The sequence below is a fragment of the Dermacentor silvarum genome, chromosome 4 (assembly GCF_013339745.2).
Source record: "Dermacentor silvarum isolate Dsil-2018 chromosome 4, BIME_Dsil_1.4, whole genome shotgun sequence".
Classification (NCBI taxonomy): domain Eukaryota; kingdom Metazoa; phylum Arthropoda; class Arachnida; order Ixodida; family Ixodidae; genus Dermacentor; species Dermacentor silvarum.
This window is the reverse complement of record NC_051157.2, coordinates 164,243,405-164,260,795: the sequence shown is the minus strand read 5'-3', so window position 1 is coordinate 164,260,795 and position 17,391 is coordinate 164,243,405. Positions and strand designations below refer to the sequence as shown.

At 50.2% G+C, this 17,391-nt stretch overlaps 1 protein-coding gene across 1 annotated transcript; it reads right to left on the bottom strand.

The window, feature by feature from the left end:
• Nucleotides 1-4,830: 4,830 nt before the first annotated feature.
• LOC119449019 (uncharacterized) lies at nt 4,831-13,015 on the bottom strand. The gene is made up of 2 exons (XM_037712216.1): nt 12,804-13,015; nt 4,831-5,620 (listed from the first exon to the last, which is right to left on the bottom strand). The coding sequence occupies exons 1-2, from the start codon at nt 13,013-13,015 to the stop codon at nt 4,831-4,833; spliced, it is 1,002 nt and encodes a 333-aa protein (XP_037568144.1).
• Nucleotides 13,016-17,391: the final 4,376 nt, after the last annotated feature.

Below are 17,391 nucleotides of genomic sequence, written 5' to 3'. Positions count from 1 at the left end.
AACCAATATTGCGTGAAAGCTTGCTCACCAAGAAGTCAACGCGTGCATCCCATGACATAGTTGCAGAAAAAATGATGCCAAGAGTTTTGAAGGACTGAAGGTATTCAACTGACCTCGAAAACTTAAAACGGGGGGCACTTTCTCTATATTAAGGGACGCTTTTGCTGTATTTCTGAAAATGACGTATTTTCCGCATTTTTACAGCAATTCCTCCGTATAATGACGGAAATCCTCCGTACATTGACGGAAATTTTTACAGCACATTTGAGATACACCTTGAGCACTTATCAGCTGTTCTTCAAGTCTTCCATGAGGCTGGGCTCCAACAAAATTCATTGAAGAGTCACTTCGGTCGTCGGCAGGTTACAGTGCTGGGCCACCTCTTCTGCGCTTCTGGTATTCAACCAGACACGGAGAAATTTCGTGCTGTCGCGTCTTTTCCTGTACCTCAGTCTGCCACAGATGTCCGAAGCTTTGGAGGACTCTGCTCTTACTTCCGATGGTTCGTTAAAGACTTCGCAGTGAATCCGCGACTACTTACTGATCTTCTGAAGAAGGACGTACCGTTTACGTTTGGTCCCGCTCAAGCTGCCGCATTTGCCCACCTGATCAGCATTCTTACCACACCACCTATATGGTCCACTTCGACCCGTCTTCTCCTACAGAGGTCCGTACCGATGCCAGTGGTCATGGTATTGGAGGCGTCTTAGCCCAACGAGAACAGGGTCAAGATGCTCTTAACGCCTACGCTAGCCGCCTCCTCGCAGCAGCGGAGCGCAACTATTCGATTGCAGATCGTGAATGCCTGGCTCTCGTCTGGGAGGTTTCCAAATTCCGCCCGTACTTGTATGGCACGCACTTCTCTGTAATCACGGACCACCACGTGCTCTGTTGGCTTTCCTCACTCAAGGATCCTACCGACTGACTTGATCGCTAGGCTCTGCGGCTGCGTGAATAATCCTATGCATTAGTGTACAAGTCGGGCCGCCTACATCAAGACGAAGACTGTTTATGACGATATTGAATCATGATTTGTGCTCAAGCTTTTGAGTGTAGAATGAGTGATAGGACGCTGGTGTAAACCCAAGCACGGTTTTCGTGGGGCAAAATACACATAATGATTCTAGCGTGTGAAGCCGCAGGTGCAACTCAGTCACAGAATTTTCCCAAGGTCATCTGTCGTTGTAATACGAATGGCTCTCGAATTGTCTGCCGTCCTTGCAAGAATATAAAACTGATCAACTCGCACCAACTTCCCTGTTCTTTACTTTTTTTTGCAACAGCCATACATAGCATACTTGTATGTTTTGGAGAAAAGCTGCTCGTTGGTGAACACTACATAGCTTTCATAAAATCCTACTTCGTTGGACATGAAACCCTTTTTAATGTGCTGACATTATATGGGTACTTGACCTGCTTTCCGGGGATATCTATTTATCTGTATATCTACCTATCTATCCATCTATCCATCAGTTCATCTATCTATCTATATATCCATCTATCTTTCAATATGTCTGTATGTATGTCTATCTATCTATCTATCTATCTGTCTACCTATCTATGTTTCTATCTATTCGTTTCCTCATATATCCTAGTCTCTGGCTAGTCCGTTGGCGAATGGTTAGCGCATTGGGCTGCTGTACTGAGGTACCAGAGTACGAAGCAAAACCAACCATCAGATCAACTTGGGTCACTGAGTATGTGCCAATGTGTACATACGCACCTCTCTTCAAGGAAGCTCTTTCCCGCCTATATGTTTCACTGTACATGCTCGACTAGGTTGGCAAGGCTGTTAGAAGCACGTTTTTGACGCCGACTTAGAGCACTGAGTATGTGCCACTCGGTCGGTGCTGGTCTTTGCAGAAACTATTTGACGCCAACTTGGGTCACTGGGTATGTGCCAGCAGGTGTGTCTGGCTGTCCAATGAACGTCATTGACGCCAACTTGGCTAACTAGGTATGTTCCACTGGGAATGTACCACTCTACAAAAACGAAGACGATGCCTTAACTTTTTCCGACACGGAGCGAAATCAAATCATAGTCAGAAAAGGTCCTCAAGGACAGCAACGCGACGCATTAGAAGGGTATGACACAAATTTACTTGATAGGTATGACTTTTCAATGATCGCCATTCACGCCATGAATTTAGTGAGGTGCGCCATGAATCCAGTAGGTATGTGCTGCTCTAGAGCGAAAGTCTCGCCAACTTGGGTCACTCAGTAGGTGCCGTTGGGCGTGGGGCAATCCAGGAAACAATTCTCAGTGTTCGCAGGCTCCGGCACGCCAAGCTTCTCGTCTCGGTTGCCACGCACAGACTTCTCGACAGCGACATTAGATTGTGCAGCGTGTCCAGAAAGAAGCGTGAGACCGGAACCCGGTTGCCGCATGAAGTATTTCTCAGCGTTCGCACGTACCAGTGTGCCACGCATTTATGATGTGACCCCGTGATTCGCAGCGTCTTCTTAGAGAAGCGCGAAAGGAGTCCCGCTGAAGCACATGTCTCATACATAACTCGTTTCGACGTTTTGACGGTGGCAATACGCGGTGTGGCTATGTCATCACCGGTATGTGTCGTTTCCCTTTGGAGTGTATTATTGCGCGACGATTAGCCTCGGCGTTGCGGGTGTTTCGTCGACTCAAGATCTGGTGTTTACGTAGTGTCTACCAATAAAGCTGGCCGCAAGCTCCCGCCCATGTGGCTATCAAGGAGGCTTTAAAAGCCACTAAAGTTAATTGGGGTCATCAACAACCAGTTTACGGTTTTTGCATTCCCGTGGGCAAGAAGCGTTCATCATTTGTTAGCTTAATACTATTGTTCCTACTTCATTTTACTACGCATGGCAAATTTGCGTACACTATAGGCTCTTTTGCACCGTCATCACCGCCACTGTGCTGTCTCGGGCGCCACTGCCAATGCACTCCGCCAACTCCGGCTGTTGAAAGTCAGTTGACCTGTTGCCAGCGCGATGGCGACCATGCGATGGCGATATCAACAGTAGCAAGGGCGAGCCTTGTAGGCAGGTGCGTTGACGCACCCTGTCTTCCCGCGCGCTCAGTGTTGTAGGATATGTGTTCTGCTTACTTACAGAGGTGCGACACAGTGAAATGGTAAACTACCAGCAGAACTGAGTAGAAGCATTCGTCGTCCGATCTGATCATCACGCCGGCACGGTGATCGTGATCATTTAGTGAACAGTTCGTGTTTGTATGTGGGCGAGTGACACCATGAATGTTTAGCTTTGTAAATGAACTTTCGCTGCCATAAATATTGCGCATACAACTATGAGTTTAACTTCTGATAATATACAAACACCTGGATATAATTTTCAATGTTGTGTCCTGCGGCACGGCAACTCCATTTTTTTTAATCTTTCACGCTCCAACTAGGTAACCATAGGGAATTTCATGGATAACTTAACAGTTATCACGGTGGCACTCAATATCATCCCGATGAACAAAGCCTGCCAAGGTCTGTTGTTTCTATCACATTATAGAAGCTGAACAGCTGGTTTAGGCCGTACCTCATCGGATAGTTCCCGAAAAGTTACCTAGGCATTTCTAGACCACCTTCAAATTGCTGACCAGCGCCCCTCCATATGGTTGGTTCTCGAGCAAACTAGCCTCGAAGGTTCCTTCTCAAATTATCGCCCGCTGAGGAGCGCAACCATTCTTGATCATTTCCGACTTTTAACACACCAGAACTAAAGCATCAATCTATGGAGACGCACGATCTTACCAAAACAGAATCTTGAAAAACGTGCATTCTGCTTCATGTCTATCCAAATGACCTTAAAAAAAGATTTATTTTGAAACTATTTGACCTTTTCGTGTTTATGTATATTACGTTCATCCTATGTAAAGATGAGGAAACCTTTAAGCGCTTTGTGAACGTCGTTGTTGGCAGCCTGACCTTTCTTCCGCCTATGTTGACGGCCTCCACGCCAGATTTATTCGAAATTCTTATTCGGGCATTCTGTAATATGTTATGGTTTACAAAATCAACTCGATCTCTTGCCTATGTGGCTAATCCTAATTCTATACCTAAAAATTCAGCAGAATGACAATCCAACGCAAAAAAAAACAAATAGAAGTAATTTATACACTTTACTGACAGTGATGGTTTAATGAAGGAGCCGTATTTCTAAGTTTTGTAATGGAGCTGGGTATTTCACTCCAAATTATTGCTTTACGTAGCGATAGACAACCTTGACCGTTCACATTGTTAGTTTATGGCAAGTTGAATGTGTGGTGCTCAGCCTGTTTAGCATCTCTTGTAAGCATGAGAAATGTTGGTGAGAGATGAGGCCTGATTGCGGTTAGTATTCTTATGGACTAGTACAGCTGTGTTATAGACCGGAGCTTGGATAAGTGTCATTATATTTAACTGGAGGATAACCTTTGCACAGTGTACATCCTTAATGGCCGACGTAATTAGACTCATCGCATATTTTTATTTTAATTAGATGATCAAAGTACGAGACGTATGTGAAAACCCACGATGCTATAGAATATGTTAAATGAGAATCAAAATGCTTAATTGAATTAGGCGTAATATTTGAGGATGGGAATGTCTGGGTGCCCTCAAAAACGTTTGTTGGGACGCGAGTACGCGCGGAGGAGAGAGATAGACGTCGCGACGGCGTGAATCCCAACTGTCAACTGGATTTATTTTTATTTTGCTTCAGCCGCCCTTGGGGCTGCACGCCCTTGCCTGCACGTTGTGGCCCTCTCGCGGCCACTACAGCACTCTCCCCTTTGTGAGTTGCCGAACGGAGGGATCAAAGGTCCAGGCGAGTAGGGGTTCTTGAGCACCGCCCACTTTTCGTACGTCACGTGAGCACCTCTGGAGCTTGTGCTGCAGCTGGGGGCCCTGGTGAAGGCGGGGGCTCTCTTGGCGGAGACACCGCAGCGGCGTCACTGTCCATGTGTGTTGGCTTGACACGGTCAAGCGACACAACCTCTTGGCGGCCGCATTTATTGATGCTGACATGCTTGTCCCCACGGCGGATGACCTTAAACGGTCCATCATATGGTGGTTGAAGAGGCCGCCGAACAGCTTCACGTCGCACAAACACGTATGGGCACGACGTAAGCCGCGGGTCGACATGTACAGCCCGCGTCCCTGGATAACGCGTGAGCACAGCACGATGTTTGCTCATCATATCCCGTAGACGAAGTGCGTAACCACGGGAAGCTGTAGGTGTCTCATCTGGGCCGTGCACAAAGAACTCCCCTGGCAGCCTGAGTGTCGTGCCATAGACCAGCTCAGCGGCGCTGCAGCCAATGTCTGCTTTTAGAGTGGACCGTATGCCCAAAAGGACGAGCGGGAGCGCCTCTACCCAGCTGTGTTCTTCCGTTGCTGTGAGCGCTGCCTTAAGCTGAGGGTGAAAGCGTTCCACCATGCCATTACTCATGGGATGGTACGCCGTTGTACGTATGCGAGTGGCAGCGATGAGCTGAGTGATGCTAGTGAAGAGGGCGGATTCGAACTGCCGGCCACGGTCTGTTGTGATCGTGGAAGGCACCCCGAAGCGGGCAACCCAATTGTACAGGAAGGCACTGGCACCCGTTTCAGTGGGGATATCCACAATGGGGATGGCCTCCGCCCAACGGGTGAATCTATCCACGCATGTCAGCAGATAAATCTGTCCGTGGCAGAGTGGTAGTGGGCCAACAATGTCCAGGTAAACATGATCAAATCGGGAGTCCGGGGTTGGGAGTGCTCCCAGTGCTGTCAAGGTGTGTCGCAGTATCTTGGAAAGCTGGCACGCTACACATTCACGTGCCCAGCGCCGGACGTCACGATTAATGCAAGGCCACACAAACTTTGCCGCCACCAGGCTCTGTGTGCCTCTAATCCCTGGATGAGAGAGTTTGTGCAGCGATTGAAACACGTGGCGACGGAGGTTGGAAGGCACAAACGGGCGAGAATTCCCGATACTTATGTCACAGCAAATTGTGTCTTGGGATCCGGGAATTGGCAGCCACTGCAGCTTCAGGGCAGTAGTTCTGGTCAACAGGCTCTTTAGCTCGTCGTCTTCACGTTGAGATGCCAAAGGGGAGAAATCAACCTGCTGTGCGGATACATTGGTATTTATAGGGTTCCGGGAGATGGCATCTGCCACCTCGTTGTCGCCCCCCCCCCCCACCCTTGACGTGGCGGATGTCTGTCGTGAATTCAGATATATATGACATGTGGCGCTATTCCCGCGCTGTGTGCGCGCCACCGTCGGAGCTTAGCGAACGGAGGGCGTAGGTAAGCGGTTTCTGGTCACTAAGGGTTAAGAATTCTACGCCTTCCAGGAAGTGGCGAAAATGTCGGATGGCTGCGTACGTGGCCAGCAGTTCTCTCCTGAAAGTACTGTAACGGCGCTCAGCCGGGGTTAGCTTCCTCGAGAAAAACGATGTCGGGCGCCAGATTCCATCGACGAGCTGCTCTAAGACAACACCGACGGCTGTGTCGGAGGCATTCACCATCACACACTGCGGAAGGCCGGGCCTGGGGTATGCAAGGAGTGCGGCGTTTGCCAGGGCGTCCTAGATCTTGCGGAAGGCTTCGCTTGGCTCGTCATACCAGGAAAGGGTGTCCGAGCAGTTTCGTGAAGTGGCCAGCAGGTTGTGAAGAAGTTGGAGGATTCGGGCTCAGTGCGGGATGATACGGTGTTAGAAATTCACTAAACCGAGAAATTCTCGCAGCTGGCGCTTTGTATTTGGCTGCGGGAATCCTTGCACCGCTTCAACCTTGCTGGGATGAGGCCGCACTCCTGAGCTTGAAATTACGTGTCCCAGGAAAGACAGCTCAGGTACACCAAGCTCGCATTTGGCCATGTTCATGACTACACCGTACTCGACTAAGCGCTGGAAAACGATGCGCAGGGGCTTTATAGGCTCCGTACTGTGAACAGGCGGCGCTGCTGCGCAGCAGCGGTGGCGCGATGCTCAGCGTCGCATGTGGCGGGCGGCGCGAAACTGGGAAGGGGAGAAGACAGCGAGATTTCGGAACTACGTATACACGCCTCCGAAAGCCGCGCGTATATCCGCGATCCGTCTTCTTTTTTTTGTGCGTGTGTGTACGTGAAAGTACAAGCGTGGCCCTCTGTGATGTCACAAATAGTTTTTGCGGGGTTCAGGCCTATTAAAGGAATAGACGATTACTTTCACGGTGCAGCGTTAACCAGCGGAGACAAGCTCTACGCTGCTTCGCATGTTGCTTGTGTGAAAGAAGTGGACGGCGTGGACGTTCACGCGAAGTGCCGTTCGCAACAGGGAAAGCAAGTATACGACGTAATCCTTCACGTGAGTAAAGCTTGCTGTTATACTAAAATTGAAGTCACTAAACTGGCACCCTGAAAACGTTGTAGTTGACCGATTTTTAATCGACGCCTCACTGTTGGCAATGCATGCCTCATTTCGCTCCGGCGCGTTGTACGCCGCGGTCTATCATTTGATGCCCCTGTCACACTGTTACTTTAGATTGTCATACAGCTCGATCTGGACCGCGTGCAGCTACACACTCACTCGTAGGCTGTCGTCAGCACAGTCATGTCGAGTGAGCTAAACGATTCGGATTGTTGGATCGTGTGGCAGTGACCATGCTATCCTCGTTGACTCGTTTGGGACCCCGTCGGAGCCACCTGCTGCGCTGATAAACGAGATTTATTAACTAGGCGATCTTAATTTACATGACGCGAATGTTCGTTTTTCATCATGTACAATGATCGAGGCTCATTAGGCCCCTTTCACAAGATACGATTTCGCTTGCGAATTCCTTTCTTTGCATACGCACTTTGCTTTTACAATGATACATCACAAATGTATATCACAAAAAAAATCGCACCATGTGAAACCGCGCCTCTCAAGCGCCAGCGGCCAAACCGAGGATCAATTCAATTTTTCAATTCAATTCATTTTTATTGATAAGTAAATTAGTACATAGACTTTTCGAATTAGTACATCGTCGAATTAGTGCTCGCCAGCACAAAATAGGCTTCCTTGGCATACTCATCGCACATGCCAGTGCTATTCTGATCATACCGAATGCTAAGACAACGGCAAGCAGTCGTCAAATCAGCAAAGTCGTGACAAATTTCTTTTAAATGTTCAGCAGCTGGCCATGGCCGCTGGCGTCGCACAACGAGCTGTGAAACGCGCATGTGTAGCACGCTTTACAGAACAAATCTTCTCACAAATATCAAAGAAGCTGACTTACTTTACTCTCCTCACAGCTGCGATCCATTTCTTTCGCCGTTCGATCTCATAAGACTTGCCAGGAAACCTGTACAACTTTATCCCGCGCTGGCCTTCGTGGTTGTGACAGCCCTTTACGCAGCAGTATCGCCGGTTCCACTTGCCTTTTTTTTTCACCTCCGACGCTTGCCGATGAAGCGCATGCCATTGCACCGCCGCAAGACGTATAAAAAATAATGAGGCAGGTGAACAAAGCAAAACGGCTTCAACCGTGGCCGAGACGAAATGTAGCGCGCGGGAAAGAATACTCATCGAGCCGGCCGAGCTGCGGCGCCCACTTCCCAACACTGTTGCGTCGCTGCGCCAGATGGCGCCAGAGCAGCCGCAAACTCGACTGTACGGAGCCTATATTCTCTTCTGGTGCGCCACTTTCAACTAACAGGTCATCAAGGTAAGCATGGCAGAAGTTGAGGCCGCGTAAGGCGCCGTCCATGAATCTCTGGAAGGTCTGACCCGCGTTTCGGAGGGCGAACGGCATCCGAAGGAACTCGAATAGTCCGAAGGACGTCGCCATGGCTGTCTTCGGGACATCCTCCGGAGCAACGGGAATTTTATGGTAAGCCCGCACTAGGGGTGCTATGCAGGATGCGCCGAGATTCCCGTTCGCCCGAGTTTTACCCGAGTTTGCTCAATGGCAGTCAGTGACGGAGATAGTAACGAAGGTGCAATAACAGCAGGCAAAAAGAAATGTCGAGATAAAGCCACGTATGACAACATGAGCCACCCTGCGCTGCACAGTGCTTCCGCGCTTCAAGCACAGAGGACTGCGCAACAAAACGCGCCAGCGCCGCGCATTGTTATCAACGTATTATCGCAATTTAGCAATACCGTCACTGTCCCGCTGTCTATCTGTACACTTGCCGTGAGCCGCTTGCCACGCCTTTCTCGGGCGCGTCAAGGGCGTGCCTCCTCTTTCGAGCATTATCTTTCTATCCTCCGTCGAATGCGAACAGGGCACATGCGGTGCATTCTTGCACCTACACTTTCGCTCAATCGAATACATTGAAATACAGCAAATAAAATAACACACATTTTATTTCTTAAAGTATCGGTTTTTCGTTTTGAATGCTATAAATTTGTGATGACAAACGGACATCGAGTGAATTAATAAATTTTGCACATTTTTGCCGCGAGTGGCGACAGTGAGGCGAAAGCTTACAAGGGGATACATTCTAGAGGGTCGCACTCGCACGCATGAGGGAGTTGATATACGGGGAGCAGTCGCCAGGGGCGCTGCAGTGCTATTCTCGATAAAATTGATGCGATAATGACGCATAAAGTCAGTCATGACAATGATCTGTCCATTCCCTGTCTATTATAGGGGAATGGCAACGCAGCGCGGCGGCATGGCTGTTCACCGCAGGTGCTTTCACTGGGGCGGCTATTAAGGCCGCCGCTTTACCAACTGAAACGACACTCTAGCCATAGAGACGGGGGCAACGGCTGTCGCTGCAAAATTGCTGTGCAGTATTGTAGGGTCCGTAGTGACGCAGCACGGTGAAAATGCACCAGTTTATCTGCGTGCGCGAAGTCTCCGCGATGCATTGCAAAGCGATGCAACGCTTGTCACCGCTTGCCCAGTGAAGTTGCCTCCGTGCGCATGTACGCAGAATTTGAGTGTGTTGTTCACTCCAATGTGCTTGCCGATTGCCTCTGCTGCTGAGCGAACAGCGATCGCAGATGGATATCGTAACGACAGCGCAGTTATCGCAATTTGGCGGGTGAGGGCTCTTGTGTGCAGTTAGAAAATTAGACTTCGAATGCAGGAAGGTGTTGCAATTGTTTAGTGTGTTGTGCTTGTGATGAAAAAATGCCATCGAACTGGGTGCGTTTGCGCTGATCGCTGACCGTGTTTGCGACACTGCGGGTCCGATACATCACTAATGACAGAGCAGCCATCTCAAATGACAGCTGCGATACGTTGTCATTGGAAAACACTACGCACTGCTCAGGATCGTCGTCCACCGCGGCGCATCGACGCCTTGCAAGCAGCTACAGGGACCTGCCGATAATTATTTTCTGTGCGCTACATCGCCACAATGCCGGCAATGATCCGTGTTTTGGGGCCATCACAGCCCAAGAAGATATATGCATAAGACCGCGAAAGTCGACGCTTTTTTTTGATAGCGGTGCTCAGTACATCACCGATGACAGTGCGTTAGGCGTGTGTTATTTCGCCGGTCAAGATTGTTAACGCCTCTCAGTTCCGCACGACGTCGCTGTTGCTGAAAAATAAGTTGGACGTGGCCCAACCGTGGTGGGCGCGCACAAGAGTTACATGCCTCGCGCGGGGCATGACCTATGGTTTTGATTGACAGGCGAACTCGTGCCAAACTCGTTGATCGCGAGACCCCCCTCGAGTTGAACTCGTGAACATAGCGGCGGCAGCAGCAGCCTGTGTCATCGCATCCAGCGGTAGTAAGCGTCCATATGACCGTCTGGACCCGTTCACCTACATGACCGACGTTGAGTTTCACGCCATTTTTGCCTTTCCAAAACGTCAGTGCACTGGCTGTGTGACGTGTTAGGCGAAGGCCGTCGTCTGCGGAGACAGCATGGCGGGCAAATTGTGCTTTACGAGCGCAGAGTGGTGCGACTAGGCTGCTGAGAAAAAGTTCGTCCGATCGCTTCAGCTCTCTCCTGTTTCAAGCACTGCTCGTCCACCGCGCCCCAGCCCAAGGCCAAGTCCGGCGTCGTCATCGGAGTACTGGGGCACCTGCGAGCACCTGGTATTCAACCCGGACCAACCAACCTGCGCAGGCGAAGCGGTCACATTATATTGGAAGGCTCAGAATGGATGCCGGTCTGCCTTCCGGTGCCACAGCTGCCGAAATCAGTTTTCGCAGTTACACGGTACCGCTGCACTGCATGGGCAGAGAGGCGAAGGAAGTTACTTCGCCAACACGGACCGCCTCGGCCGTCCGAACGACCACCTCTCGAGGCGGCAAATGATTTGGCTGCCTGAGCCACAGCGTAGACATATGGCTGTTGAAGGAGAAGACCGGTGACTTGTTTCCTCTATCGGAGCACGCCATCGCAGACTAGAGGAACTACCCCCGTAAGTTCGCGAGGGCCAAGCTGCTGGCGCAACCTCCACTCGGTGTCCCCGGGGAGAGAGCGCATATTTACGAGTGCCTTCTTCGTGGCGAGCAGAAGTACAACCGAGGCCGCCTAATGTAGGGCGACAACTTTCCGCTGAGCCGCCAAAATTACGGCCGTGTTAAAGATGGTGGCCCATGGGTCTTCGGCATGCTCTGCGCGACCAGAGGGGTGCTGCGAATATCAAGGTCGACCGACGAAAGGCGGCGATGCTAGGTGCCATTATTGCAGCCAATGTTCAACCGGGGACCATTATTCATAGTGGCGAATTGGCCGCTTACATATATAACACAAATTTAGTGGATGCTGACGGGGCTATGCCTCAATCTGCATTGGGAAATAGTCAACCACAGCCTGAATTTTGCGGACCCCATCAAGGGCGTTCACGCGCAAAAAAAAGAAAGTTCTTGTCAAAAAGTGAAGCGCCACCTCGTCAGCGATGGGTACAGGGTAACTGCACCGATGCTGGAGTCCCACTTGGGATGGATGTGGTGGCACTAAACGGCCACGTGCGCTGCAAAGACCCTCTTTTGCGTTTGTTAGAAGCCACGGACCGCTCGGGCTACCCAGTATAAAGACGCTTTCCTGCGGTTGATAGAAGCCATCGCTCGACGCTCGCCAGTATGAAGGTGCATCGCAAAGTAAAAGAAAATAAAGCGTAGTTTTCTGACCCTTGTATGAGTGCTTTCCGGCGTACCTGAGTGCTTACACGGTAAGTGCGCGGCAAACCACTTCTGCGCTAGCCGACCCTCACTTCGTCTCGCAGCCTTACTTTAGCGCGATCAACGAGCAATTTGTTAAAAGCCCAATGTGAAAACCAGGCGCACGCCAATTTGTGCTCGGAAATGGGAGCGCAAGCACGTAGCGAGCCGCACCAAACCAATCCAGCGGAAAGAGAAGAGCAACGAGCGATCTGTGGGAACCCCAGTGAGAAAACCAAGCTCACACCAATCGGTGCTCGGAAATGATAGCACAAGTACGTAGCGAGCCGTGCCAATCCTATCCAAAGAAAAAAAAGAGGAGGATAAGCGTCCCCTCGTGGTATAACGCGAAACGTAATATACTACAAATTAGTCGAATACACAATCAGTGTACATCTTGTAAACTTTAAAATGCTTTTAACCCACATTAATGTCACTAATAATATTGTACTAAATGCATTTATTTTATAACTTGCTTGTGGGTCTGTAATGCACTCGGTGGAACGACAATCAAGTGAAGAAGGCACAACCATGCACCGACCGTATGATCATGTGAGCCCCATGTTGTCGACCGCCCATATGGCAACGCCCAAGGGTTGATAGCCACCCAGAGTGAATCTAGATAAACTAATGAAACTGGAGGCGTGCCGACGGACAAACTTTGTCTTGTTACCATTAGTTCTTTCATCTTGGGGCGTCGCCAGAGCTCGTGAAGATCCCGAGTTTCGCCAAACTCGGCGCATCCTGCATAGCACCCTAGGTCTATCTTTGAGAAGATGGTAGAACCAGGCAGGCTCGTCGTGATGTCAAGGGTATGCTTTGTCGGGTACCTGTCTGGTGTCGTAACCCGGTTTAGCGCCCGGTAGTCTCCACATGGGCGCCAGTCTCCCGGTGTCGACTTAGGGACCATGTAAAGTGGAGATGCCCAGGGGCTCGACGAGGGCCTGATGATCCCCAGTTCTAGCATGTGGTCGAATTCCTGCCGGGCGACTTTCAACTTCTCCGGGCACAGACGGCGAGGCCGCGCGTGCACGGGCAGGCCGCTGGTGGAGGTGTGTCATACCGCGTGCTTCGGCTGCCTAGTCAGTTCAGGAAATTCGTGCAGGATGCGAGCAAAATGTTCAGCGGCGGCCGGCCCGAGCAGCGTAGGACTTAACGGAGGGTGTTTTGAGGGGTTGCTCTGCACAGTCGCTTGCGAGACAGGATCGTGGACTCGTCTGTTGCGCACATCGACGAGAAGACCAAAGTGCCGAAGGAAGTCTGCACCCATCCCGGATAGCGAATTTCACCTCTGCCACAATGAAAATCCATCGGAATCTTTTCTTCAAACCTAAATCCAGTGGCAGCGAGCGATATCCGTAAGTGGCAATGGTGGCATTGTTGACCGCCATAAGGGGAGACGCACTGGGGACACGGCGCTCTGTTGACAAAGCCGGCACCACGCTCACCTCAGCCCCGGTGTCCACGAGGAATCGCAGGCCACTGTCACGGTCGGTGAGAAAGAACACTGAAGGACGACGCTCTGAGGTGTCCGGAACACTGGTCGTCCTCAGTGTCGGCTGCGGGCGTTTCCCGCGTAAGCCCAAGGTGGAATACATTTTCGGGCCGCGTTGCCGTGCTTCCTGTGGTACCAACAGATTCTCTGTCGCAGTTGCTGGGGTTGCGCTGCGGCATGCTGGTACTTGCGCGCGCGCTGCCGTCCCGCATGACTGCTACGGTGTCGGCGAGGGGAGAGATCTGCTCCCTTATGTCCTGCAGCTCGTTGGTAGATGTGCGGATTCTCATGTCTGTTTGCACCGCCGCGATGAATGGCGAAGCCACTGCCGTGCTTAAGTCGGCGAGTTCGGCGAGCTGAGAAAGCTGTTTGTCGGCAGCCGAGGCGAGGACCATCCGCACGTTTGTGGGGAGCCGTTGCAGGAAGAGCTCCCGAAGCAGCCTGGTGTCCACGTCGGTGGTCGTCATGCCGAGCAGCTGTTGCATGTGGCGCACCAATTGGCTAGGGGTCCGGTCGCCGAGGTCAGCGCCGTGTAGCAGCTGTTTCAGTCGCTCAGGCTGTGATAGCGTGAGGCGGCTGATGAGCAGTTGCTTGAGCGTTGTGTACGCGTTCACTGCAGGTGGAGCGACCAGTAGATCTCGTACTTCGCTCGATGTTGTAGGTGGAAGGCTGCCGACCACGTGGTGGTACTTTGTCTGGTCGGCAGTAATGCTTCGGGTGGCGAATTGCGATTCCACTTGCACGAACCGGAGTTCTGGGTAGGCTGTCCAAAATGCAGTAGCTTAAAGTCGACGGCGGAGATGGCTGGTGCGTCGGCCGTAGTCTTCATGGCGTCGATATGTGGTTATCGTTAAGCCTCGTCCGGGTCACCACTGTTGGGACGCGAGTACGCGCGCCGGAGAGAGAGAGACTTCTCGACGGCATAAATCCCAACTGCCAACTGGTTCTATTTTTCTTTTGCTTCAGCCGCCCTTGGGGCTGCTCGCCCTTTCCACTCGTCACCATTGGTGGACAGGCGCTCGCTGCTCGCCCTTGCCTAAGGTCCCTGTATTTTTCAAAGGTAGCGCGAACTCCTCCTCTCCGCGCGGTTTCCTCCTTGCCCCTCGCTCTCGGCCGCCATTAGTGAGCGAAGCGCGCGGCCGCTACCGCCCGCTTCATTTCGTATCGCATGCGGCGCGTCGAAGCGGTTGCTTTAAACGCGACTGTTCTGGGCGCATTTTCACAAGGCTGTTCGTACGTAAGATATCTTCGTAAGATATGTACTACCTTCAATTATTACTAGAATCTGCGTCGCTCAGACGATTAAAACGAAAGGTACAACAAGTTAAACGCAACCCTAAGCAGTCTTTTCTACTGCTGATTGTTTCTCGGAATCGAATGGTGTTCTGTTTACCTGACGCATTTACGAAAACAAAGAGCTACATCAAACCAGGCACACAAAACACGTCAGAGACATTTATGTGCTGAATACCCTCAACATGACTTTTTTTATTTCCAAAATGCATTCGCGGGCTTTTCTTTCCCCATCAGTTACATGCCTTGGTTCCCGTGTGTGCGCGCGATTTCTGCGTTTTGCTCTTTAATTGGCGACTCTTCCATTATGCTCATTTTATTAAAAGTCATGCTGGTATTCGTATTGCCAAAATGCGCCCTTTTGTTCGCCGCCGAGCATAAACTGGGACTTTTTTTTCTACTCAGTCGGTCGCTGATGTTGAACTCGCGAACGCACCCACCTTCCCGCGTTCATCGCTAACTGGGTGAGAACAGCGAGCCGAACCTCCCTCAGTAATGACGCCTCCAAATGCCAAGAACTCTTTAATAGTTTCAATGAACATACATTTACACATAGTCGAAACAAAGGAAACACGATTATTCCAGCGAATAAAGAGCACTCTTTCTCGTTCACAAGTTTCCAAATACGATAACACATTAAAAGAAACTTGAACATAAAACTCGAAACTAAAACTTGAAACAAACTTGAAGATAAAACTTGAAACAAAATTATTGCACGTTTGTAACGGCGTCCCTCATTGCAATACTCCTGCTCCCAGACTTTTTTGAAGCCAGTCGCTTGCCCTCTGCTTCGGCATTAAATCTTTTTACCAGGATGTGCATCCTGGTTCGCAGAAGCAACTGCACAATCTTTTTGGGTAATTCATGGCATGATGGAAAGCAATTAGTAGTAAACAAAGATGCCATTACTTTCTCCTGTAACGCTGGAATGCTAACTTTGTTGTTCAGAAGATCTACTTCATTTTTCCTGAAGTATGCCTCGGAAAGTGCGACAACCTGCAACACTGCTGCTGAGGGAATAGCCAGTGTCATTTTGTTTTATCTGTAACTTTTGAGCTGTTGAAGCCTGCAAGCATAAGCGTCGTCAGAAAGTGCAGTTTGACAGTCTTGGCAGGCCACACTATTTTTGATACACCGCACAACATACCCAGCAAGGTAAGTCAATGACTCCTGCTCTAGAAACTCGAGATCGAGCATGTCGTCAGGAGTGTGTACAGATTGCACCGCGTCATGTTTACGTTTACCACTACACATTCCGGCAAGCATGAAACCTTCAGCATCAGCATAGCTGCTATCCTTGCTCGGTCGTAAAAACAAGGAGAGAGTGGCAGTCTTCAATGAACTACGAAATTCTAACGCCCTTGGGACAGGATTTCTTGACCTCAGCGTTGAAAATAGGTTTTCTAAAGCGTCAGTGCTGAAGCGGCTCAACAAAAGAAATCTAAACCCTAAGTCTTCTGGAAAGAGCTTCTGCACATGCAACATGACTGTTGTTGACATCACGATACCTGTTTGAATAGGCTTCCAGCTTTTCTTGGTGTCGCCTCCTATTTCCAGCTTCTCAAAAAGGTCAATCATCTCTTTGAGAAACATGATGGTATCCTCGTACCGGTTTTCATTAAAGTGGCTGATGGCAAGCTTTGTCGTTCTTGAGGACATCAACTTGAACCATTTGAAAACTGAATCGACAAACCATGCTGCGGTCAAGGCATCTTCACTACTGATATTGTTGTCCTTCACTTCCACAAGCATGCGCAGTGCGGCAGCCGTGTCACTATTAAACAAGCTGAAGGCAAATCCTACTTTCATTTTTTCGAAATGTCCTGGTTGCACGCATGTTGCCTTCAAGTGGGGTGCCAATTTAAGCTCTGCACCGGCATCAACCTCCACAAGGCGCTCGATCGGTTTTATTGAAACAATGCGTCCAGGAAGTTGTAGCTTATGAACAAGGTCTGCTGGCAACTTAATCATTTGACCTCGCGTTAGATGATTACGCAAATTTTTAAGTAAGTGGGGCAAATCTGGCATAAAGAAAAGCTTTCGGTTGGGGTCTCATGGGTGAGCACACCAGGCTTTAGGCTTGCTGTACTTTCCAACCACAATTCCGAATAACTTCCAGACAGCTTGATTTTCCTCCCCCCGTATCTGTTACGACAACATGCACTCTAATACCTATTTTTTTCGCATTCAGTTATTATGTCTACAACAACGTGCTTCATAGCCTTTGCCGAAAAGGAATTGCCTGTGAGATGGTATGCCACAACCTGCTTCCAGCGGGTGCGAACACCATCAAGCATGAACGCAACTGCATGCGTTGCTTGGCATCCGTTAGGCAATGTGCCGTCAGCTAGGGGCATCGTCGGTGCTCCAAATACCGTTCCAGAGGACGCATCATACGAAAGGCCAGGAGTCAGCTGAATTTCATCCATCATCAACGTCGCATGCCGCTCTTCTGGTTCCATCTGTGCCACCTGAAAAAAAGCAGGTGTTACCCGCCACAACCTAACCTGCAAAAACTCTACTATTCCAAGACAAAACAACGACTTGGGGTTCGT